We start from the raw sequence: 27,157 nt of genomic DNA on the forward strand, positions 1-27,157 counted from the left end.
ATTTCACAGAACATCTTAAATAGATGATTAGAAAGAAAAGCAGAGTGGAGCACTGGATGCAGGTGTTTTTCTATTAATTCTAGTAATTGAGAAAATTATTTATAAATTTTTCCCAGTATTCCCCAAACAGACCTGTAACTCTGTAGTTAATTATTCAGAATTGGAGGAAAAAAGAAAGATTGGAGTTGCTTGATGTCAGCCTCCAATTCTGTGTGGGATTACTCATTTGGAAAAAAAAGGGGTTAATAGACAGAAGAAGCTTTTCTTGTCATAAAACCATACGTATTTTTCCTGTAAAACAAGGTAGAGGGAATTGAACAGTCTTTCACTCATATCACTATGTAATAAAGCTGTTATGAAATACTTCAAAAAGGTCAAAAAAGGGCTCAGTGGGTTTAATATTTAGACTGTGAGCCAAAGAAATGCATTTGAAAGCGTAGGGTAATACCTATCTTGTGGGCGTACCTGTTCCATATTCCACAGAGAAGGTCATTCCATATCCCACAGAGAAGGGGCTGGAGATGATAGTCTGTTTAATTTCTCCTTGCACAGTGTGTACATTCAGTAGACAAAGCACAATTAGAGGTGCTCTCTGGTATAGTGTTTTTATTGAGAGAGCTTTGCCTTCTGCAAGTGGCTGTGGGTTTGTAGTGCTCTGCACAAACATTGAAAATCCTCAGTTATTCAGGATACAAGTGAAAAACTAAGGAGGTAGATGAAGGGAAACCTGACCTGTGACAGTGTCATATATGCCTTCACACTTTATTTTGTAGAATTCCAGTGGTGTTGTAAAGGGAGCCAAGAAACTACATTGAAGAGACCAATAGTGGAATTTGGCAAAGTAATTGCTGTGTATTCTGCAGCATCAAACTGGAAATGTTTTTGTGTTCTTCTCGCAGTTGTGATTCAGTTGTGGGTTTCAGCTAAACTTAAGGCTAGTTTTGTGGATGTTACTTTTTAGCATGCCCACAACTGTCTTGGAACTTTTTGTTTTCCAGTATAATAGCATACTTAAACGATTAACATAACTGAAGAAAAGTGACCTTACGTTCTCCCACCACTGACTATTTTCACTATGTTGTCTGCATGTGTGTTTTTATGTGTGTGTTTGCATAGATCCATGTATGTAACTTAGAAGGGAGCGTAGAACAGGCAACTGAGCATCACCTGCACATGTTGAATCACAGAAGCAGGTTGATGAAAAAAACCCCACAAAATAAACAACAAATAGTTTTGATTCTAATAGAAGAGGCATTCTCAGAGTTAATAGACTGCACTCTTGGTTTGGTCCCCTTTTGAGCTTATTCAGTGTCACCCTTACACCCTTGTCCTGTTGGTGTGGAAACATGAAGTTTACTGTGTCATACCTGTTGATTGTGTAATAACTGTAGTTATCTCACGAAGGCTGATTTTATATTCAACACCTGCATTAACTTCTCTTTAGGAGCACCCAACAACCAAACTTCTTAAACAAAGTATTTCTTTAGATCAGTGTCAGTGAAAGCATCTGAAACAGCAAAAGTAGTCCATATGTGTAATTTCTTTCTGCCTAAGAATGTACTACTCCCCTAGTGCTTATCTGGTAAAACAAGCTTTTGATTCCTCCAAAAAGCTTCCATCCATGTTTCTCCCTGGGTAGCACCCCTAGCCATTAACACAAGCTTACCCAAAAAAAGATAAGAGTTTTTTCTTCCCTTTTGGCAGCCCAAGTGACTTGAAAAAGCTTTTGTGCCCTAAGGGTTTATCTGTTTTTCGATTGCCCTTTTTTTGCTTGTTTGGGTTTTTTAAGTTCCAGCTCTTTTGGGCCTATGGAATGACAGAACCCCACAGTCTGGTGGTTCCATTCTTGGGGAAATTCTGAAAGCAACATGAAAACCAGGATGAAGTACATGGTCCTATTCTGTTTTCTACCTGATGGTGCTGGAAGTAGAGAACTGGTGCTTTGGGAAAGATGAGGTTAATCTGTGGATATGGGGAACTGGGTCATATGAATGCGATGGGACCTCTGCTCTTGAATTGCCAGCAGGTATTTTAGCTAAACATAAATAGTTGAAGAGGACAGACCACTTTTTGAAACAATACAGAAACTGTCTTAAGTATCAAGGTGTGTTCAAACTCTCTTTGCCCCACAGCCTTATGGCTGTAGTGATACTAAGATAAAGATTCTGTGTGCCTGGATACACAGAGGGGCTCCTTGGACCAGCTGTCCTGACTCCTCTTCCTTCAACACACTGTTTAGCATAGGGAGCTTCCCAGCATCTCTGTGTTTTGCATGTTTTCATCCAAAGTGTAGAATTGAAAAGTGAGTGGTATAAATTGGTAGAAAAAGATCATTCAGTGGTGCGATATAATCTTCACAGTGAGATTCCTCAGTGAAGATGTTGAGGTGTCCTTACATAGTACTCACATTTTTTCTTGTTTACATTCAAAGATTCAAATCCAATTTTCCAGCCCACTCTTAATATTTTGTATTTGTAATCTAGAGTCCAAGAATGTTTTTGCCTGAAATGACTGGGATATGAGTATTTCCTTGTGACAGAGTTTTTCTATATGTTTTTATTTATATCACAGTTTGTAAAATTAAGTAAATTTCATTGATCTCTTGGGCATTCATGTATATTCAACTACAGCATTCCCAGTATTCCCCTTTCTTCAGTATTCTCTTTCTTCTCTGGGCTTTTATTTCTCCAAATAATGGAGATTTTGGTGGACAGAAGCATCCTAGCCTTCTGTTAGATGCTGTGTGGAAGGAGATGCTTGAGGTGGTTTTAAAAGATTCAAACCCTTTTGGGTGTCTCTGGTATAAGACCCAACATGACATACAAGTGTCAGTTATGTGATTATGAAATGATGAGACTGCTTTAGCAAATATGCTTTAGCAAAATCATTGCTATTTATGTGGTTCCTCCCGCATTTTAAGAATTTTCCATCCAAAATGAAGCAGTGGGATGTTGTGGTCTTCCTGTTGCACCATTATTTGCTGGTTTAGTTGTCATAAATCATCATGGTTGCTGTGTTTCTTCTGTAGTTGAGACAAGACTACCCTGCTGGTCTTCCTTTACTTTTCTGAGTGCGTGAGGCTGTTGAATGTAGATGGTTTGGGCTTGTCTTTGGGTACCCTTCCTGGCTCACGAAAAAACTAAAGAACTGAATGATATGCGTGTCTGCTTGCAAACCAAAACAAAGCTGGCTCATCTAATTCTGGCTTTTATCATTTGACTACGTGAAGGTAAGTTTGAGAAATACATAAGAACTTCAAAGTACAGCCCAGGTCTGGAAATCTTGATGTCCAAGAGGTGAATTTAAAATATCCACAGCATTACAGTCCTGCAGTAGGTATCAGCAGCCTTCTGGAGGAGCATCCCAGTAACCTCTGAAGGCTCCAGGAGCAATCATTTACTCAGTTTGGTCTTTTACCTGTCTCTGGAGACCCTCAAGAGCCACAGGTCATCCTTCAGCGCAGGAGTGGTGTCTGTGTTACAGAACACTCAGTGGTGGGGGGGAGCTAGGAATTGCTGTTCTCCCACCAGGACTTCGTGGTTGGGTTTGGATCCCTGTTCCCTCTCCCCTCTTTCCAGAGTGTGCTGCCCGTTGAATGGGGTGAGTCACCTCTTTTATGATGTTTCGAATACTTTCCTCCCAAATGTAGTTTTATTTTCTGCAGGGAAAGGAAAGCATTTATGCTGTCCTGGTTCCTTATTTTTATCAGAGCTCTTGCTAACAACTTCCAGCTGAGGGAGTTCTTGGTATTTTTAGCCTGAGATATTTTGCTATTTGAGCCTCTTTACATGTTTTCCCCTGATATACATTAACTGGAGTGGGGCGACGGTTCTTGTCAGTTAATGTATTCAGGAACATGCTTGTCAAATTTCCCACACTTACTCCCAGGAATCTGAACACTTCTGGAACTGGGGGAAGTTTGAGTCCTGGTCTGCGGTGTTTGATTCAGCTTCATTACTCCATTCCCTGACTGATACTGTTCTCACTGAATCTCCTTTTCTGTTTTAAGAGGGGTTTGAATTAAAAAGTATATGTAATTGATATTCTACTTAAAAATACAAAGAAGTAAATAAACTGAAATGTGGAGAATCGTAAAATGGAATATTGCATTACAAAATATAATTTATTTAAAATCTCTTTGTTCTTTTTTTTTCCAAGCGGCAGAATCCCCTGTTTTATTCCTATTGTTACTGTTTTGTGGGTTGTCTGGCTTACGGTCTGATGAAGTTCTTTGGTATTGCAAATACTTGACGGCACATCTTGTGTACACAGCATTTTCAAGTTTCTAAATAACTTTACCCTTCCATGAAACCCACATGAACATTACTTTGAAAGAACATACTAAAAATCATTCTCTTTGACCTTCTGCCTTCAAGAACCATTTCAACCTGTTTAAGCATAATTTCCCAGATCTCACTACCATCGGTTCTTTTCCCTTTTTCTGACAAAGTTTCAGACTAAAGATGAAAATTTACAGTGAAGCGTGGTGATTCCAGCAACTACTTCAGCATTGTCTCTGTAGGATTGGGGAAGTGGGGGGTAAGAGGGGCAGATGGTGGAAATCATGTGAGTTTAAATTGAGAATTAAATGGCATTTGCTGTAGAGCATAAATTGTCCATACAACCTTTTCTCTGTGTCCCCTCCAAGTGTTTGTTTATATATGACAATACATCACATTGCTCTGCTCCTACCCCCTTAACTCCCTGCTCTGCAGTGTGAGGAGGTGACTGTGCCATCTCTGTGCAGAGTTTTTGTCTGAGTGGTCTGGTTTCCAGCCTGGGCTATGGCAGAAGTTGGAGCCTCTCGGAGGCTGCCAGCAACCACCAGGATGGATCCTATTAATTGGAACCAGCTGGATTCAAGTATGTGTTGGCAGGTCTGCAGCAGCTCTTCACCACCCAACTGTAAATTTATATGTACATGTCAGGCTCTGCCTCATGATGAGTGATGCTGCTGAGAAGCTGTGGAGCAACATTACCACCTCAAGAATGCTGTCTGGTCTGTGTTAGGGCTTCTCAGTGGGACTGAAGGATTAACTAAATACTAATCTTAAGCTTCTTAACACTTAGTGAGAAGTCAAAATTTCATTACTTTTAATTGTTTTGTAACAGGCTAATATAATTACACTGTTGGCATCTTGGATGGGATTTTCTTTACCTTTTTTCTTTACAAATCCAGCCCTAATAAAGTTTTTTTATTTCACCAACTGAATTTCCTGTAGAACTTGTTTTAAAGTGCTGTGTGAGTTGCAGGGATCCTAAATAAACTGAGCAGCTGACTCATTATATTTGCTATTCATACAACTAATTTTTCCAGTGATCCTTGAACGTGGAAAGTTCAGTAAAATCCTTGGAGGAAAAGGAGATGTTGCAGAGAAGCTGCACTGAGTGACTTCAACTCAGTGTACAGAAAGTTTCCTAGTCTTGTTGCAAGCTTATCTCTTAAATCTCTTTATTCTAATAATGACCAAGGCCAACTCTTGCTTTGCTGATGAGATATGACAAGATCACCGTCCATGTGATTTCATTTGTTGTATTTATGGCAGCCCTGGGGAGGGAAATAACTGGAGCAGGAATGAAGCTTTGGTCTCCTACAGAGCTCTAGAGCAACTTGGGCACTCTGAAACAGCAGAGATTTTAAACAGATAAAATGTATTTATGTAAAATGCACAGTTACATGGGAGCATCAGCCTGACACTTCAGCCCAGGTAGGATAAAGGGGAGACAATAGCCCTCCCAGGTACCAGATGGAGCAGCTGAGCTGGAGTTTAGAGAACTGTGAGTGCTTTGTCAAACCAGTTACCAAGCAACTCCTGATAATCTTCATCTCCAGGCTACTGGGTTTGAAATTTAGTCCTGATATTGTAAAGTTTGCACCTGCCCGTTGTTCACCTTGGACCAAGTGTGAAAAGGACCTCAGGGGGCTAATCTTCCCCTTCTTACCTGAAAGGTCACAGAATGCATGTGAAAGGGAAAACCATCAGCCTGAAGAGCTCCCAGTTAGCTCTGAAAAGTTGTTTTTAGAATTAGCACACAAATACTTGGAATAAAAGCATTTGGGGAACATGTTCCCAGTTTAAGGTAATGTGTACTAAATGCTTAAGTTTGAGATTAAAGTCACAATCAGTAATTTGTGGGTTCAATTACACAATTTTTTCATTTGTTTGGTTTTTTGTTTTGTTCTGTTCGTTTGTTTAATTTTTATTTGTGTGTGTGTTAGCTTGATTTGAGGATGGTGATACCACCTTTGCATGTCATCTACGCTGTGTTCAAATCCACTCAAGTTTTATAGTCCATCTATGCATGTGATGTATTGTGCTTGAACAGTGCAGGTATATCAAACCTGAAACAGAGATTAGTAACTTTCTGAAACAAAAAATCACGTAGTTTGTGAGCATTTGTTGCGGGAACAGATGATACATCTTGAAATGAGAAGTGATAATATTCTTGCATTTTTTCTACTGTTTTAAATGAAGTTCTTTCAGGGGCTTTTGAGTGAAAAAACAGGAAAGCGCATTCTGGTCTGAGGTGAATGATGAAAGATTTTAGCCTCTTCCTTATAATTATTTCAGTAATGTTGTCTGAGGATGAGTATAAAAAAGAAATCATTACTCCTTGTTTTTTCCTTTCAGAGAAAAAAAAATATAATATTTCAGCGGTTTAATGAAATTGTCGCTGTAAAAGTGTGATCAAACTCACAGAAGAGCAACAAATGTTGCCTTTTTGAATCCGATGTGAGGTTTTCACAAGCAAGCAATGGCTTATTTTTCTTAATATCAGTAGGTAAAATTACTGAAATAGTCAGGGGTACTGAGAAAAGTTCTCTGATTTAATAAGTGGCCCTCCCAATGAAATGAAGCAGTGGCAATGACTTTTCTTTTGCATGCTTACATTTTCAAGCATTGTACTGAAAGTTAAACAAATGAAATGTAAGTCTTAGCTTCCTGAGAAATATTTGAGCCCAGTGCTGATGTTCCCAGCAGGTGTGGAAGGGAGATGAGGCAGGATCCGCCCTCTGAGCTCCCCTTCTTTAGGATCCTAAGTCTTCAGGATTTACTTTCCGTGGAGCTGCAGCGGTCCCTCCTGCCTCTTCGTGAGCAGCATTTAGCAGTTAGCTAGTGTGGAACAAAATACCCCTTCAAAAAATACAGCAAAAGAAACACGGGATCCTGGTGATAACAGCCAGGATTTATATTCTGTGCATCCCCAGTACTGTCTGTGTGTGGAGATGGGATTGTGTGGTGTGGGCTTTGGGAGGAGATACTGTTTTTCCCTTTGTTGGCCCTAACGGATCTGATTGGTAAAAGGTTTGGCATTTTTTTTTGTGGTTGTCAGGAGGTCTTGGTAAAGTCCTAACAGAAGGTAAGCACTGTGACTTTGCTCACCATCAATCCCAGAACTCTCACAGGGCTTAAATTCAGTCTAATGGTTGATGCCCTTAACAAGCTACTTTAGAAAAAAAATATTTTATTAAGAATTATCTTTCTGTTCCTTGTCTGTTGCACCTGCACGGAGGGTTAGGGAAATTGCAGGATTTCCACTAGAAATATATTGTAAAGGTAGGCTGTGTGGAGCACAGACTTCTTTTACTTCCACTGGCAAGACTTTGTATCTCCAGCTACTCCCTTTCCCCCTCATGTTATTCCCTGTTTTCCACATTTCTGGGGATGAGGAGAGACCACACAGCCTGACAGAAAGCGCTGTAGAGACTAACGTGTTTCCAGGTGCCTCTCCCCATCTGTTGCAGTTTTGTGCCTGATGCAGTTAGAGGTTTACCTGCCTCCTGTTGTCCCTCATGTGCTTTCCAAGGGCATTTCCTTTCAGTTTTTTTCTCATTTTCTTTGAGGCATAGCCGAGTCCCCGAGTTTGGGTTACAACCTCTTTATTGTGATTATCACAGTAAGGCTTGTGCTCTCCTGGAGAGAGGGAGCAATGAGGAACCACTGAGAAGCCACCTTCTGAAAAGCAAGGGCGTTATTCAGGTCAGAAGCACTGCAAAGGGAACATTTTTGTAAGGGAACAATATTGAGGAATAATGAGCAGTTTTTAACTGCGCTGGTCTTGCCAAGGTTGTCTTGAGTTTCCCACTGAATTTTACAGATCTTTATCTTAGGCTTGCTTGTTCATGTGTTATTCCCATTTTTTCCCCCCACATATGATTGTTGTTTTATAGTCTAAGGACACCTTCAAAGCTGATCTTCAAAGGATTAGATACTTGCATAAGAGTCCTGAAGGGGTTGTATTCATCACTCTGAAGGGTGCTTAAGACCTTTTTAGTGACTCCAAACTCCAGATGGACTTGGCTTGTTGACTGAGCAGTAGAAAGGTTGCATCACCTGTACAGACACTGTCATCTGTGAAAATACTCTTCTGTGTTTTCCTCACTGGACAGGGACCAGAAGATGCTGGTGGTGTTGGAAGTTCCTTGCACCCCAGTGTTGTTTCCTGTTAACCACTGTGTTCACTCTGCAAATTCCCACCTGGTACCTCCATCCATCCAGCTTAGGCTGTCTTGGACTAGGGATCTTGAATGCAACCTAATGTGTGTCATCCTGGGGTTGTTTCCTCAGAAAGTGTAATTCATAATGTTTTCTCTTACCTGGATGTACATGGTTATTGCCTCCTGTGTTTGCTGTGTTTCCTTTTTCCTCACGTATCTTATAAAGCAGCGATTAGTCTGTCTTCATTTCATGAACTTCTTTCTCTTTTATTCAAATTACATAGTTGTTCCTTTGTCAACTTTCCTGTGAGCTTCCTAGGGCAAGAACTTGTTCGGTGTGTTTTTCTGTTCATGCTTTCGTGTTGAGATGCCACATAGAAGGCATAATTTAGGTGTGAAAGGGACATTTTATTATTAAGGATGGACATTTTTTCACATGTACAGAGAGCAGCCTTGACTGTGATTTATATTTCTCATTGACTTAAAATAGATGAGTAGTTTTGAACTGCATGAGTTAATTCTACACTATGAGCCTTTGTTTTTTTGTGTATTTTATGTTTCCCTGGTGCAGTGTCTCTTTCCTGAATGGATCTAGACTGCTGAGAACAAGGAGTTATAGGCTGTGCTGTGCTGCTCTTGGTTGGGAATTTTTTTGCATATGGTCTTACTTGCAGTTGGTGTTTGTTCTCCTGAACATGCTTTCAGAGATGAACAGCACAGGTGACATGTGTTGCACCACTGATATTTGGGGCTGATGCTCCTTGTGTTGTTTTGAAAAGATCTGTTCCATAAGGATAATTCTGATTTTAATCAGAAAAAATGTTTAAGCAGTGTTACAAAGCTGTAGTTGGTTACTCATTGAGTTGGAGAAAAATTCCAGGGAAAGGACATGCAAACAGCAGACTTGAAAACTTGTGGAAGTGTTTTTCCTTGTGTCTTGCTATTAAGGAACTTTTCTTGTGTGTTGCTGAAAGAATGTGCTTTAAATTTAATGCAGCTCTCATGTGAGAGGAATTAACATATATAGAAAAAGCCAGAAGGAGTCACAAAACGCCTTATACATACTAAAACTATTAACTGATTTTCATACTAAAAATATAAAGAGCAGCAGCCACTCTGAAAGAGAAGATTGACACTCAGTTAACACTCAGTATTATTTCCAAAGTCTAAAACCTGGAGCGGCAAAATACACAGTTTTCCTAAAATTTTCACTCCCATTTGGGCAAGCAGGACACCATAGGCAGTGTTGGCTGAGATATCTTGTCAAAAAAGTCGCTTCTTAAGACACTCCAAGGTGAAAAGCTGAACTTATCCAACAGTTGCATGACAGAAGTATAAAAAACTTCTATTGCACCTAAACATGACTTTCAGTTTTGCGAACTGTGGTGTTGTAACCACAGTCATTTTGGGAAATCCATTGCATAATACTGAATTCTGATGTAAGTGGTAGATTATGCTATTTGATTATGTTTTTATATCACAAAATGTATCTCTGTTAGGCTCTTTATAAGTAGGGTTTGCTTCTTAATGCAGCAGTTAAAATAGTGCAGACACCTTCGTTGTGGGAGCAAAGACCAGTCCGGTCATGCTTTATGGTGAGGGTACATTTATAAATTGTTTAGAGAGGGGCAATAAATAATTAATGTCTGTTATTAAATAGGTTACAGGCGTGAAGAATGTGCGTTGTATATGGCAGCAAGCACACAATAGAAGGTGTTAAAGACAGTTCTGTCTAACTGCTGCCCTAAAATCCATAACAAATGACCCTTTTGTTAAAATATATATTAAACATTTGATTTACTCGATGCAGATTTATAAATACTTTATATTTACTACTAAATATAATTTCAGCACTTGATTCCAGCCCTCCAGTAAAACCCTGCTGAGGAGGGAATGGAGCAGGGTTGGCTTTTTGAGGTGAAAGTGAAATCAAGAGCTGTGAATGCCTGGTGCTGTCTTCTTGTAATATACTAATAAAAGGATATTTTTAAAAACTAATTAATGTGTTTTCTAAATAGACATAGGGCCAGGTTGAGCATCAGTAATTTGGAAGATAAAGCATAGTATTGTAACTTGAGTACAAGATTTAGTTTCAAGTCTCACTTCAAGTTATGTTGAGGGTAAGAAATGATATTCCTGATATTCCTGTGTTTAAACAGGCAGTTGAACATTTTGTTTATCTTTGGTTTTAATGCAACCATCTGCTGATGCAAATAAAAATGTTGCATTTAATGCAAATCTGTGTATATGTATACAATTTCTTGTGAGATCTGTTTCTAATTTTCCCTTTTCTTCTTTTGCAGATACATTTCACATAACACTGACTTAATATGACAGAGATATCATAAATAGTTTTTTCCTAGTCATCAGTCTTTGTGGTGCCCCTTCCCAAGTATCTTTTCTTTAATGGTAGCTGGTTGATTTTGTTAATTTCAAGTGCAGTCTGTTTTTTTCTTTGTTTCAGTCTGTCTCAGTAAAGTGTGAGACAAGTCTGAAGGATATTCAACACTTAGCTGAGAACTGAAGTTTTTGTGGGTTTTTTACTCCATTCGCTATCAAGGAAACAGTTCATATAGAAATATGAGAGTTTCTTAATAAATCACAAGTGTTGCCTTTCTTTTCACTTTATTGCTATTCATTGCAAGTTTAGTGCCTTTTTCTTTCCTCGTTGTTTTTGCAGTTATTCAGAAACTTGTATCAACATTTTTTTTTAAAAAGTGTATACATGCTGCAAGAGAGTAAAGTTTGAGTCATAATCTTAATTTCTCATTATAAAAGTTTTATATAACATAGTTTCATAATAATTTGAACATTATGCCTTGTAAAACTTAAGTGGTTGTGTCTGAAAAGCACTATCTTCTGCCTTTCTGTATATAAAACATGAAACAGGGAAATCATGAATTGATTTATTTATGTAAACTGGTAAAAAATATGTAGGTTAGTAGAAACAATAAAAGAATGTCACTAGGTTTTTTTTTCCATCAGCTGGTACTGGGAGTGACTTGTGCAGTATCTTTGGTGGAGTCTTGCAGTGTCCCCCTCCTCTCTTTCCCACCCATTACAGTGTGTAGAGATAATGCTGTAGAAAAAGCAGCAATTAAACCCAGTATTTTTCCCTTGCTTCTGCAAGTAGATCTTGCTTGGGATAAGGATCAGAAAGGGCAGGTCCCCTGCTCTCTGCTATTTGTAATTCCCCTATGCTGAGCAGACTCCAGCTTCTTACACTGGAATCTGCTTCTAAGAGTTTGCAGAGTAATTCAAGATTAGTTTCTCTTTTACTGGTGAGAAACAGAAAAAATGAAAAAAGGATGATGAAGGTAATAAATGAAGAATTATCTATTGAAATGTCAAGGAAGGCCAGATTGGAGCAAGCTGGGATAGAGGAAGGTGTCCCTGCCCATGGAACAAGATGAGTTTTAAGGTCTTTTCCCACCCAAACTAGTCTGGGATTCTGAGATTCTTTGTGTGTAATTTTGTCACTTGAGATCCAGATCTCTTTAACACCATGTAAGTATCTCAAGTCAATTTCAAATAGCATGAAAACAGCATCTTAAATACAAATATATGCTGAATCTTAATATTCTATTCATATTTAACTGAGAAATGGAAAATGCATGGAAGTTTTGTAAGTTTCTTTTAATCAACTTTTCTGTGTTCTCAAGCAATTTGATCAGAGTTCTTCAAGATGTTACTAAGAAGAAATGAGAAAGGCTGCCTAGGCAAGAGTTTGAACATGAGCAATAGGAAAGTAGTGTTTATATTTAATAAAACATTTTGGAGTACATTTTGAAGCTTTTTTTTTTTTTTTTGGCACTATTATTACAGAGGATTTTCTCGTAAAATTCTTTATCACTCATCCTTTATTGGAAAATGTTTTCTGAAATTCCCTAGCAAAACTACCTCCACACTTTCTTTTTTCCCCCTTCCTTTCCCCCCTTCTCTTCATTTATTTATTTTTACTCTTACTTTTTAGTACCAGCTCCTGGCATCTTAAAACCTATCCATGTCCTGTTGAAGTCTCCTATTTGGCTGTTTATTGTCCTGCTGCAGCAATTGAATCTTGACAATGTGACACTGACTTATATCCTGTATTTCCTGACTTGCCTGCTTATGAAGTCATCCATGAAGTTAACTCAAAAACTGGTTCCAGGACAGATTATAGTATTCTAGTAATGCATACTTTAAAACATCGTAAAATAGAAAATTATCTCTTTTCCAGTGTAAACCAGTTGGAAGACAGCCTTTTCTGAATTGAAGATATACTGTACAGGAATGCATTCATAATTGCTAAGAGCAGAACAGCCAGTCTGAGTTATGTCCTGCACATGGTAGAACTGCAGTCTTTTGAATGCTCAGGTCCTTGAAATTTGATTTAGAAATAAGTGCTCAGCCAGAGATTGTGTGAGAAGTGGTTTTTCCTGTTTCCCCTGTTTCAATTACAAGGAAATATGCGTTTGGTTCTTCTTCCAGACATCAGCTGTCAGTACAGAATCAAATTCTTGCCATCCCTTTTGTCCAGTACCTGGTTTCTGCCTTTCAAACGCTATCCAGTGCAAGCAGTTTGGAGAGTTAGCATTCAAATTTTCTAGAATGATAGTCAAACATTTGGCAGTATAGCTTCAGTACTGCAAGATTTTATTTTTGCTGGAGTTTTTTTTTATTATTATTTATGTTTTTTAATGTGTAGGTCAGCTCTTCGTTAGACAGATTTTCAAACATCTTCATTTTGTTGCTGAAATTCTTTCTGCTTGGAAAGTATCCTCCCTGTAAAAATATGGTGGGAGGATACAGAAACCACTATGGGGGTTTTTTTTTATGACCTGCATTTCAAAAGGAAGATATTTCTTGTAACTTACAGTTTAGAGTCCAAGCAAATTAGCTGTAAAGTTGTAAAATACATATATTTGGGCAGTAGACCATCCCCTGGGCAGTGAGAGAGGAGTGAAGCCTCAGCATACTTGTAATGCAAGAACTGTAGCTGGAGGCTGGTGCTCCAGCTAATCTGGAGTGGAAATGTGGGCTGGTCCATCTTGGCTGTGGACCAGTTTGGGGGAGCAGCAAGAGGTTCCCTCCAGCACCTCTCTGTCAGCCAAGGGTAGGCATGAACAGCAGTTATCTGAGGAGGAACAGAGTGCATCAAGTTCTGTACCATCAGTTTAGGTGTGCTGAGGATTTCCATAGGTTTATTTACCTATTTATCTATGCTTATAAAGATCTCCTTTTTTGGGGGGTAGTTGCTGTTGATTTGGTTTTTTTTAAGAGAAATTCCTTGAGTTCTCTCACTGCAGTCCCAGTGCAGGGCGTCTTTTGGAAGGGAAACTTTGTGGCTCAGGCAGATGCTTAGTTGTCATCTACTGGACCCAAATACTTAATTGGGGCTAATACTATTGTGTGCCTTTACTTTCTTCACTGTTGTTGCAATTTTTTCTTGGATCACTGATGAATCTTTGATGCAAACCAGAGTAACCTCTTTATTGTTTTCTGTCTGTCTTCCACTGATATTTGCCATGAGTTTTTTAATATAGCCTGAACCACCTCATGTTTGTCTTGCATTTCTTTTCTTCAGGTTATCTGTTTTTCTGAAAAAACTCTTTCTACCAATTCCCTGAATTTCTTTGACTTCTGAGGTCTGTTAGATTTACTCTGATCCTTTCAGGACTTACTCTCTCCAGAATAAAATATTATTGGTTCATAATAAGTCATACAAATTACTTTCCACCATTACTTTTTAGGTAGATACTCAGGGGAATTCATCTTCTGTTTCATCATCTATGATTCCCATAAAATTCATGAGATGACTCGTTACTGCTTGTCTCTTCAGAGTGTCGTAGCAAGGTATAAGTAAGGAGTTTGTGCTTAAGAGAGAACACAGAACTGGAGCACACAGTGAGTGGGGAGTGATGATACAGTCTTTATTCGACTTATTATCTGCAACTGGGTTGTCACCTGCTCCAGGTGACCCTGCCTTGGCAGGGGGTTGGGCTGGATCACTTCCAGAGGTCCCAAACCATTTTGTGATTCTGTGAACAGGATATTCAGCCTGTACTTCCTACAAAAACAGAGGAGCTGTTTTTGCTATTGGCAAAAACATGGGTCCCTCTAGGAGCCAGATACTCAGAAACACTGATTTATTTGTATGAATGAAAATCAAATTACGTGGTGCTTGCTTTGTGAGGCTGATGGGCACTGCATGACCAGTCAGTGCTGGTCTGGGTCTAAGTCACCCTTGGGGATCTGAGTGTATTATGTTCATGCTTCTTCCTCTTTCTCAGCCTTTTCCAGGTGCTGCTGTAGACAGTTTTTTCTACTCCAAGCAGGCAGCTGCTTTAGGAACAGCTGTAATGTGTAAGATTTCATATACTACTTGCATTAAACACCATGTAAAAACCCATTACTATCCTGTTGAAAGCAGCAGGGAGGACCAGAGTTACCACCTTTATTATCAGGAAGAGGTGGAATCTCATGTATTTTTATAAAAGTCCCTGCTTACACTTTAAAATACATTTTGTCAAGTAACTAATTTTTTAGCTGACGTTTTGGAATATATGTGCCAAACATAGGTGCAAAAAGGACAAAGTTGTTTATTTGAAATCTTGGAGGTCATCAGGAAGATCCACCTTTTGATGAAGTATTTGGAAATGGGTGGAAATTATCCCATTCCAGATGGAGTCTACAGAAGAGTGTTTTGATTTTGCAATACTTTGGATCCATACTAATTTCTACAAACTGAGACCTGAGACAAAAATGAATATGAAATTCAGCCAGAGTCAGACGAAAGTGAAGTGTGGAATGCTGTGAAGTGTGACATCTTAGCACAAACCAAGATATCCTTAGCAGATGAAAATACGTAAAACCATGCAATTAAGTGCTTATGGGAGAGACTGCAGGCACCACCACTGCACACATCTCTGATCTTTTCCAAAAGATCAATGGATACCAGATACCTGCGCAGTGTTTAGTTATTTACTGGTGCACAAGTTTAACATGTTGTTGGGAATAGTCAGAGCTTGAAGTCTGCAGGAGATTAAGTAGCAAAAGCATGTGAAATTAGGACACAAATTTGTGAGCTGCAAGTGTATGGGTGGACTGGAAAACCCTGCTGTTGTTTTTAATGCTTTTAGAGTAATAGATTGCAACTGTTTTAACACTTGAAGCAATAAATAGAATCAAGGGGAGGGCGACCAGACTTTAAGAGGCATTGTCTCAGGGCATCTTGTGAGGAATCAAGTGGAAGGGAGACTGGAGATGAGTCTACCTGCCCAGAGTTGTGGTAGGTGAAGGCTCTTCCTGTCTTTAAACCGAGATAAACAAGGAGAAAGGATCAGCTTATTTGAGAAGTACCATCAGCCTAATGCAAGGCACCAAGGCCACTGTTAATTGTAGCACTGAGTGTAAACCCCACATATTTAGGGGCATGCAAGAATGTTTTCTGCTGTCTACAGAGAGAGGGAGAAAGAAATGGGTGTGAATCATATTGAATCCATTCACTTTTGTTCTGGCTGTGTTTGCAGGGCTGTGCAGGAGCTCTCAGAGCAGTCAGTGCACATTCCCAAACAAACATCGAGTAACTCCTCCGGGACTTACTGTTTCCTCAACCAGTGTTTGGGTTTCATTTCATACCCATGTGTTTCCAAGAAAACCAGTCAAGTTGCTGAAAGGATACAGAGGACTAACATTAACATAGATCATGTTTGGAGCTGTAAAAAAAAAAAGCAACAGACTGGCATGATTAGAAGCTCTTGGAAAGGGCAGCCTGCTGGACTCAGGGTAAAAAACCAAAAATATCAATGGCATGTAGGTGAAACGATGTGCCTGGGAGAGCTGGTGTGCTGGGGGATGTGTGAGGTGAATCACTACAGTGTCAAGGCCATTAATGAAAAAAATATATTAAAAATATAGGGGAAATTATATTAGCATACTGATATGCTAAATAAGAGGAGAGAGAGAGAGTGCAGGGAAAATTACTGTCAGTATGATCAAATAGGCCAGAAAGAGTGGTTTGGCATACATGTTTGTTAAAAAAAACCCAACTTTTTTAAAATATTGTTTACCATTGTTAATTGAAATTTAGTAAAACCAGCTCATCATCAAGAGCTTCAGAGCAGGTTTTAAAATACTGGATTGATGGATTCAAGAAAATTTGTTCAAGAAACTCCCAATTTAAGATATGGATTCAGTGCTACGTTCTCTTATTTCAGAGAGTGATGTTTGTATTTTGATTATGAAATGAGTGAGATTCTAAGGAGCCTCTGGATTTGAAATGGAGTCTATAGCCCTTTTTGCAAATAACAAAATAGCTCCTTCTCTTCATAGGTCAGAGCAGTAATTTTGGAATACTTGAAGTCTTCTGAAACATGGAGAGGAATTTAAGATTTTCTATGGAGTTATTTTTCATTGTTGTTCACTCAAAATTATATATGGATATCGATTTGCTAGTTTTTTTATTACTGTTAAAAAACCACATGCCATATGCAGAACTCTCCATACATGAATAGTTTTAAAAAAATTAAGTCTTACCAATCTTAAAATGTTAAATGTATCATGCTGATGCTCAGATCTAGAACATTCTCATTATAGGTACTTTATTTTTTTTACAGCCAGCATCAGATATTAACAGCAAAATGTCTATTGATGACAGAGGAGGTGCTAGCATCTTAGGGACATTTCTGTGATGTGTAATCTTAGTCTTCTGGATTGGAATTGGGTGAGTTAACCATGTTTTCATCAATGGAAATACTGCTGCAAGGCTTCAGTTGTAAACTCTCACTAAGCTAATTGCATCTTCCCACCTTAACATGTAAGAATGTCATTCCCACAGCACAGCAAAAGGGATTACTGTTTATTTCCTGGTAATATTCTGATAACTGGTTGACTTGAACCACTTAGATGGTTCATTTCTTTGGAATTCAGTAGGTACTTGTAGGATGTAAGAATGCCTTGTCCAGTTAGAGCAGAAACTTCAGGCAAAGTGCACTAGGTTAGCAAAATGAGCTAGACAGTAACCTTTTTTGTTTGTTAATGAAGTGAATGTTTCATCAGGCTACAGATAAATGTGTGCTCTAATTGTCTTGGCCGGGAGTGAGGAATTCTGGCCTATGTCATGTCTTTAAAAAAATTACTTCAGCATTGTCATAAATTGATTGGAAATATTTTTTCCTCACATTACTCATGGGATGTCAACAAGTATGCAAATGTGAAAATTTAACATATGTCTGCTCGCTGCTTTTGCATGGTTTCTCACACCAGTTTAATGAGTAAAAACTGTCTTCTAAAATGTCACTTCAAACCCAAGTCCTTTATTGTCAAAGACCACCTCACTGTTACATTCTGCCCAGATGTTAAATAGTTTATTCATTTGTTCATTTTACACATTTGAAATGTAGCCTGGTTTTTATCTTATTCTGGTCTGTCCTGTAGTTAAAGTTTGTGTATCTGGTATTCCTCCTTGTTATACAGTGTTGCATCTTTTGGGTTATCTCTGATGCCTTTCCTCAGAGCATCAGTTTGCATTGATCCTTTTTGCTGCAACACTGTTAAACATTAGTATCTTTCTTTTGATCTCTATGGTAAATGCATTTATTTCTGAATGAAGTATAACATTGTTGACTTCTGTAAAGACTCCCTGACAGCATAATAACAGGGGAGGGACCAGAGATACAGATCTAATAAGACTCAAACAGGTTATTTTGTGTTGTGCCTCCTGTCTCACAGCTGTTCGTGGAAGGTGGTCCCGGCTTTACTTTTTTCCTCCTGGCACAGGAGGCAGCCAGTCCCCTTGCTAGCGTGGGATTTACCACAGGTGGATCAACTTGGAAGCCTAAAACCCAGCATATTTATTGTTTTACTGAAATCTGTCATGTTTACCCCCCCCCCCCCCACTTATTAAACACTGTTTCATTTCACTGCCAGTGTGTTTACCCCAAAAGGTAATAGGGCATATCAAAGAGTTGGAGATGTTACAGTTATCATAACACTTAATTAGCACATTCCATATGTTTAAGTCAAAGTTTTAGGTCTGTCTTTTTTGCAGTGTTAAAATATCTTGGATTTTTGGACCAGAGATGATGGGAACAGGGTGGGGGTGTTGGGCTGGGCTGGAGCTTTTCTGTGTTTCGCAGGTAGCCTCCAGAGGCCTTGAGGTGAAAGTCACAAATCCCTCTGGGTATTACAGTCTTGTGCTGTCAGTTTGGGCATCGCAGTGCCGTATTTGCTAAAGCTTTCAATACATGGCAGACCTGTGGAGGTGGTGAAAACCCCTGCAATAAACTCCAGGGTTTTGTGCTGTTTCGCTTTCATTTGCGAGGCAGAAAGGATATGATCACACAAATCCTTTTATCTGGACTTCAGGCTTCATGCTTTGATAAGAAGAAAAAAGGGAGTTTCGTAAGACAAAGAGGTGCTTTAAAGCATTACTGGATATTCAGGATGTCTTGGCTGTAGCAGAAAAGCGCTTCCATTCTGCCCGTTATGTCTGTCTTAGATTTCATCTACAAATATTTATTGCTTAAGATTTGGATGACAATCAAACTGTGAAGAATTGAGTCAATTTCTAAGAGATCCTCTCTCCCCACAGTGCTCACAGAGTGCAAACTACAACCAGTCATGTTTGATTATATATATATTTAAGGAAAAAAGTACATTTTTGCTTTTGAAGTTGGACAGAGAGTAATGTGTATGTGTGTATTGCATGTACAAAGTATAAACAACAAACAAAAATAATTTTTATGGAATGCCTCTCCGAGATTTTAAAATTTCACATTTAGTAGGTCACTGCAATAAGTACTACTCTGTCAGTGCCATGATGACAGCGATCATTGCATGGGGTTTTGAACTGTAACAGGAAAACATATACTCTCCCTCTCTACTGTGCGCAGTTAACTGCAAGTTTTCGAATATGATAACTAAGAATGTTTTAAATGAAAATAACCATGTATCAGTAAGTGCACGCAAGTACATTGTACTTCTTAAAAGCAGTTTAGCTACTAAAGGACACTCCCTCTCCCTCCCTCTTCTTTTTCTTCTTCCTCTTCTTCCTCTTCCTCCTCATCTTCCTCCCTTTCCCTTTTTCCCTTTTCCTCCTGAAATGTTTTATAGATCATTTCCAATCATTATTATTAAATCATTTTTTTACACAACGGTTCATTTTGAAAGACTTAAGCGCACAGACAGATGGGAGCCCCTCTAGAGAATCAGAGGAATAGAAAGCGTTGCTTCTTTGGTTTTCTAATTTAAATCTTGCCTGCATGGCCTGTATCAGTTGGATCTGGTTGTTGTTCCTGCTCCACCATTCCTGGGCTGCTGCACAGGCCTTCCCAGCCCAGGTTGTGCCAGTTGGTCGTTCAGGGAATGAGTCCTCTTAGAGCAGTGAGATCCTTATTCCAGCTCTTTGTCTTTCCTTGGAGATGTGTCTGGAAACAGCTCTTTGGGAAGCTCCTTTGGGAGCTGTAATAGTTGTTTGTAGTTCTGTTGTCATCAGAGCACAAGCCTGAATGAATCTGAAAGCCTGTTTGCACTTCACTCGACAGGTGTGGTGGTACTGCATTGATGCTGGGATTGCTTTTCCTGATGTAGCCTGGGGTTTGTGTGTTCTTTGGATAAAGACAGGCTATTTTTCAAGTGTGCTAACAGCTTGACACATTCCACGTGTAAAAAAAATTGCTCTGGAAAAATAATCAGTGTTGCTGTACGAATATCTTGTATTTTTACAGTAAGCATACTCGTAGAGAGCAGCAGTAGGTCAGTTGATAGTTCAACGGGCACTTGTCCAAATATCATTAAAAATGTTGACATTAAGTAATCTGGGGGTCTAATAATACTTAATTAACTACTATTTAAACACCTCTGGTCAGATTGACCTACATGTCTAGTTTAAAACTTCTGGTACAGGTGATAGATTTGACATGTTCAGTACATCGTGGGCTGTGGGAGGTAGTGGGATGCACCTTGTGCAACTTGTGATAATCTTTTGTCTTTAAAGAAGAGGAGCAAACAAATGCACAGCACTAAATATTGTCCTTTCTGTTTGTTTTTCAGATTAGCACTGTACGTATATGAATATCTGCTCCATGTAGGAGCACAGAAATCCGCCCAGACGTTTTTGTCAGAGGTACGTTTCCTTGCACGACTTCCCAGTGAGATAAACTTGATTGAGTCTAGGACAACAGCAGTGAGAACCTTGAATACCAGTTTGCTTCGACCAGCACAGGTTTCTCATTCTGTGGAAGCCAGTTTGCCGTGTTATTTTACTTGACTTTGTGTAAATGCTTTTGCTGTGGTTTGTTATCCCCATTCCATGTTGGGGAAAGATTAATCTATTTTCTCTAATAAATGTACACGTTAGAGTCAATGGTACTCTCTTTTTATGACCTTTCAAATTACTATTGATATATCCAATTTTGAATGATGGGCCCTTCCAAAATACACCACCATAATGTATTTTGAATTCTGCTGTCACACACTATCAGTTCTCCTCTTGAGCATCTCTCTGTGCTGTTACCATGCTTTTAACCACTTAATTCTTTTCATCTGTTGAATCACTGTTGCCTACACCCATTTAGATCCTGGTTTTTTAAACATTTTCAACTGCTAATGGAATTTTTACCTTTACACAATAGTTATTTTTTTCATAGTCTTTCAAAGGCTTTGTATGCATCTTTTGAAGGTTGAAGTAAATTATGTCTCCTTACCATTTTACATTTGACCTAGGATATAAATGTGTGCCAAATATATTGAGGTCTTTTGGATTTATTGTTGTTTTAAATCTTTCTTTTTCAGGAATATTTAAGATAATAATAATAACAACAGTTGAATAGTGAGCAGAAGTCATGAAAAAATAGGCAAGATGATGTACTAGGAAAATTTGCTGATTCAGCTGATCCTCCTCCAAAAGCTAATAAAATTACTATGCTGGTGCTGACATTTTGGAGGTTGAAGAGGGAAGGATGAGAATCCAGAGCGTTGTTTGTGATGCTTATACAAAATTCATGTAGCAGAGAGAAGGAAAAGGGGTAGAATTGTGGTAGTATCAGTTTGAGTTTATCATGGCCAGGCTTCACGAACGAAGATTTAGGAAGGCTCTATCCACATTTGCTACAGGCACGCTGGTGGCTTATGAGGCCAATACGTGACAGACATATCCAATTGCAAAAGGCACAGCAGAAAGACTCCTTAGATGGTATATTCTGCGAGACATGACTCTTTCTGCTTTGTCTTTTCTCCTCAAGAGTGATCCTGCGTGTGTTCTCAAAGGCATCAGCTGCGTTACAGATGGCGTGTCTCCAGGCCTCCTGATTGGAGGCCAGAGTAGACCAGTGATGTTGATCAATATGGCCGAGGCTGAGATGTTGTTTCGGGGAGTCCTTGTATCCTCTCTTCAGGGCTCCTCTCTTGCGGCATCCGGTGGCAAGTTCACCATAAAGCAAGTTTGAGTTTATAATAAAGTATATTTTTGACAATTTTTTTTCTCTTCGGTAGAGCAGTGGAAAAATAAGAGAGAAAATAATGTATCATTTTGGCTTTCCCAAAACAGCTGCCATTTGTAAATACTGCACTGCATAAGATAAATTTTGCTCATTTTGTTTTTATGATGTATTTGCAAAATGAGCACTTGACAGAAGTGTAACTGGTATGACATTTGGATTTCTAGAAAACATTAAATACAGGGTCTTGAAACATAGCTTTTAAAACTAATTCAGTCTTGGCTTACAAAGAAACTCTCAGGTCTGAACAACATAATATGAGGATATAACAAATCTTTCAAATTAGAACTGGTACTATCGTAGAGTTAGCAAACGTGGGTCAGGGACAATTAATAGTGTATAAAGTTGGTGTGAGTTTATTTACCTGACTAATTAGCAGTGCAGAAGGGTAGATATGGTGCTGACATTACTTATGAGTGGTTGTATGGCTGTTGGGACTCAGTGCCCTCTCTGCTCTGTCATTTTGGGTGGATTTCATTAAAGATTAAATGGTTCAGAGTAGCTCCAAAACTGAATGTATACAGCAGTCAGTAGTATGTATATATGTATAAATGGCAAAGGTTGGGAGCCCTTCCTTAAAGATCTACAAGGCAGTGTGGCTCAGAGTCATGAAACCAAATTAAAAGAAAATTTAAGTTGGATATCATGTAATCCACTCTGATACTGGATAACTTAGAGATAGTTGTCCTGAGTATCCCTATATTTTTCTAATGCTTTGTGTATACTTTGAATTATGTACATTTCCTTTGAAGATCTGATCCTTCTCCCATGTATTTTCTATCCTGGAAGTTAGATTCTAGCCTTGGAGGAATAATTCCATTAGCCTGGACCAGGTGGGTGGGCATTTCCCAGTTAATCATTCCTTGGCTATGAGTTTAACCGATACAGATGACAATGAGGGATTTTTTTTCTAAGATTAATAATTCTTTGTAAGTCTCTGTGATCAGACTGACATCTGCCATGTGAGGCAAGTGTGTAAATATTTTGAAAAAACAAAACAAAAATCCTTGAAAAGAACCCCAAACTTCCACATTTCCTTCAGGCTTCTTTTCCAGTTGAATTTCTGAAGGTGAAATATGGCCTAGGACATAAGAGGAATTGGATAATTTCCTCACTAAGCCCTGCTTTGAAGAGCACAAATACAGCTTAGGCATAGGGAGGGTGTCCTGCAGACAAAATTTTTACTCTTCACTGATTGATTTTTCAACTTCAGAACCCCCTTTTCCCTTTGATTGTGCAGTGCATCTCTTCATGATGTTATTTTGGAACTTCTCAGAGATACTGTGCATTCCAGATTATTAATATAAGTCTTTCCAAACCATTCCCAGTGCACATGAGGAGCAGTCATGCCTTAGAGAAGTGTTTTTGAAGAATGCGTAATACCTTTTTTAGTAGCTTTGGCCTTTATCTTAAATTTTTATTATTTTTTTCAGCCAGCAGTTAAGCAGGAGCTTTTTGAATTATGTTTTTTATATATTAGCTGCTGACGTGTGTGAGGAGTATTGGTTCATTCTGCCACCTTACCAAAACAAGTGGTAGTGCCTCAAGGTTATCTTTTAAAAACAATTTAAAACAGCAAAATTGGTTTTGAATAGTTTTATTCATGTAATATATCAAAATTACATTGGGTTTCTTCATGTAAGTGTGAGATTTTCTATATGGATTTTCATATGAACGCCAACAATATTTTTAGGTATATGAACAACGTATTGTTCTACAATCTATTGACAGAATTTGTATATGTTTAAATTTCTGAAGAAATCAAATCAAAGTTGAGAATAAAAGTTTTAATCTCCTTTGGAAAGTTATAATATTAAGCTTTTATGTACTTTTACATATATGTATCTTTAAATATCTATCATATTAAGGCTGTTTAAGCATTTAATTAAAATAACCCTCCTTTTATCTGCCTTTACTTCTGTCCCTAGAGAAGAATATGGTTTGGTTTTTTAACAATTTTTTTTTTTTTTTAACAAAATTGGACAGGAAATAATGCTGTGTGTCCTTGTAACTGGAGGAATTTGGAGTGCACACAGTGCCCCAGTTTCCCCCCCAGATCTGACAGACATTCTTCTGGACAGTGCTATGTGGGCTGTGTTACAGCACAAACTACTTAATTTTGGATTTGAGGACAAGTTAATGACTGGCGTTAATAAGATTGTTATATTATTATAGTTTAGATACAGTATTTGGGAAGTATTGCAGAACACAATCACTGTGATTTATGTTGTCTAATGGGTTCACTGATCAACAGCAGAAGTGTGAAGTCAAGAGTTCTTAAACTGCATTTCCTTTGAAGACAGTGCTAAACAAACCAGGTTTTCTGGGTGGGAATGAAGTCACAGCCAGTATAGGCATTCAGGAGAGCTTGCCAGCACAGAAAACCAAGCCAAAAGAGCTTTACATTTTCACTTGAGTGGTGGGAGCCTGGGTTATAACTGTGATGCTGGTTGTAATTTCCACATCGCCTCTGACTAAAGCACTCCTTGAGGATTATAAAACACTGGCTGGCTGTGGCTGTGGGGGGAACACTGCCACCTGCTGAATCCATAACACGGGTTCTGTGCAAATTGCAAAATATTCGAGATTTTAAGGGTAGGTTACAATCAGGTTTTTTTTTGGTCATGCGTTTTTTACCTTAAAAGAACACACATTGTATTCAGAAGCCCCTTCCCCCCCCAAAAAAAATCTAAAATATGCTTCCCTAGCATGAAAAAAGCTCAATTTCAAGTATCAGCTATATCTGTAGGTGTTATAAAGTAATATGGCCATCCAGATTGATGATCATAAAGCCTTTCATAACTGTGAAATCTTGTTTATCCTTTTGATACTTGAATTATGTAGTGCCTTTTAGTCACAGTGGTCACAAAAATGTACACCTCTGTTTTTATTGTTTTATTTTAGATAAGATGGGAAAAAAACATCACACTGGGGGAGCCCCCAGGATTCTTGCATTCCTGGTGGTGGTAAGTACCAATTTTCTTCTCCTCTGATGTTTTAGGATATGTTGAATGCTGGTTCCAGCAGCTGGAGGCAAGAAATTCAGGTGAACATAGTAAAAGGAATGGGAGGATGAGAATTAAGAACCATTTTCTTGTTAAGGAATGAAATAACAGAGAATTAGATATAGAGAAAGATACTGATATTAGATACAGAAAAAAAATACTGCCTGCGTACTGTTAAAAAAGCATTTTCTGGAGAGAGTGGCCAACATTTCTTTCTTCACCTTCCAGAAAATTTTGCAATTAAAAATTACTCTGCATATCCTAAATAATTGCATTTGGGAAAAAAAAACAATATACAGAGCCTCTGTGTGGGTGTGAACTTTCTCAGCCTACAGTCCACAGTTGTGTGTGTAGAATTCTCACAGTCACTGCTGTATAGCCATGGCATTTATTCATTGTCACATTTGAATATATCCAATATGCTTGTGTTTGAAAGAATACAAAATTGCAGAGAACATGTCCAGCTGTCAGCAGTACAAGAATTTACAAGTTTTAAAATGGTCCCATTTGAACCCAACTGATCTGTACAGTTGCATAGAAGGTGGCATAATTTTCACTGACCATTCTTTCATAGCTTTAACTGTGTGATGGCAGCCTAGCAAGAAGAATGTGTCCTTTTTATCTCTCATTTCTGCATTATCTCTAATTCTGATGGTCTGCAGTATAGTACTCAAATTGTCCACAAGGCCTTGGACTAAGTCATAAACTTTATAGGATTATAAAGCGGGTGCTGGACTGAGTTATAAAGCGTTAAGTCTAAACCATTAAAAAACTACTATGACAAATTTTATTATTTTAATCATTCTAACACGCATACAGTTTCATTCCAGAAACTTTGTGTTATATCTGATTTGTGTATAACTCTGAAGAGGTTTGGGGGGAAGACCAATGGGAGTAGGTACCTTAGTTTCCTTTCTTTACAACCCAAGAACATGCCCATCTATTTTCTACACCAGAAAATGGTCCATACACCAGATTCTCTGGGAACTTTTGTTTAGGGACAATATTGGACATTTGCCCAGAGAAGCTGTGGCTGCCTCATCCCTGGAAGTGTCCAAGGCCAGGTTGGATTGTCTTGGAGCAACCTGGGATAGTGGAAGGTGTCCCTCCTGGCATGGGGTGGGACTGGATGGACTTTAAAGTCCTTTCCAACCCAAACCATTCTGGGATTCTGTGAACCTTGACATTGGAAGGACTCCTGTCTCTCTCTCCAGTTTCTTTCCTTTCCATGTTATTACAAATCCGTCTTTGTGGAAGTTAATTGGAGCAGTTGCCGGAGGGATGAGGTTAAATACAAACTAATACACGTTATACTCTTAAGCCATATATATTGGCCTACATTTTTGGTCTGTACTACAGTGGTATTAAAGAAGAACACTGCTTGCCTCAGAGATCAGACAGCAGGACTTGATTCCTCACAGGTGTTTTACAAAGCTAAATTCTTCCTCAGAGGTGTTTTCATCCTTTGGAGGGAAAGTAATGTGTCTGTTTCTACACAGGGACATGCACGTGGGGGAGGTGTGTACACCATAGAATCTACATGAGCATTACAGTGACGTTGTCACCCTCTCTGTAACTTCTTGCAGTGTATTTTGGGATCTCTACTGTGCAGCTCCAGAAAGACGAGAAACATGTGAACACTCAAGTGAAGCAAAAGCCTTCCATGACTATGTAAGTTTTGTGTCTTTACCACATTTTTTTAGTTGAATGTGATAAAATGTGATGGAGCACAACACGAGTAACTCCTGGAAGCCATCTCAGAGATCAAGATGCTGTCCCAGGTGTTAATGCTGAATAAAGAATATCCTTCTGTACATGGACACATCAGGCTGGTCACAAAGGCAAATGGAAGCATGGATGTGAGGGAGAATAATTCTCACAGTACAACTGTGAAACCTCTCTCCTTGAGTCTTTACCAGATGTGTCTTAGAAATACTGTCTAGTTACTGCTGAAATACATTTCTACAGATAAAATTGAAAACCGACTGCCACAACCCAATGTCTTGCAAACACAGATTTGCAACAACAGGAATGAATCAGCAAAGTGACCATTTTCTGTTGTAATGGCTTGGTGTTTTACAGTATGTGAGCTAATGGTGATCTTGCCTTCTCTGTAGTAAACAACAGCTTATATTTTAATGCACCACAGATAGATCTGTTCAGCATATTTTACCAATGCCTCTTCAACACCCTGTACTTGGTTAAATTTTGAGGGTAACTGGTAAAGGAGCTTG

At 38.7% G+C, this 27,157-nt stretch overlaps 1 protein-coding gene across 4 annotated transcripts in view; it reads left to right on the plus strand.

Annotated features, from left to right (window-relative positions):
- The window catches only part of SSBP2 (single stranded DNA binding protein 2), a 134,877-nt gene that overhangs the window by 10,068 nt on the left and 97,652 nt on the right, over positions 1 to 27,157 (plus strand). For all 4 annotated transcript variants that reach the window (XM_027742705.2, XM_027742706.2, XM_027742703.2 and 1 more), the window contains exons 2-4: positions 20,474 to 20,546; positions 24,823 to 24,884; positions 26,510 to 26,594. In XM_027742705.2, coding sequence (XP_027598506.1) covers positions 20,474 to 20,546; positions 24,823 to 24,884; positions 26,510 to 26,594 — 220 coding nt within the window. The remainder of the gene's footprint in view (positions 1 to 20,473; positions 20,547 to 24,822; positions 24,885 to 26,509; positions 26,595 to 27,157) is intronic.

This window comes from Pipra filicauda, unplaced genomic scaffold (genome assembly GCF_003945595.2).
Source record: "Pipra filicauda isolate LSUMZ 115617 unplaced genomic scaffold, ASM394559v2 scaffold256_size1097316_pilon, whole genome shotgun sequence".
Lineage (NCBI taxonomy): Eukaryota > Metazoa > Chordata > Aves > Passeriformes > Pipridae > Pipra > Pipra filicauda.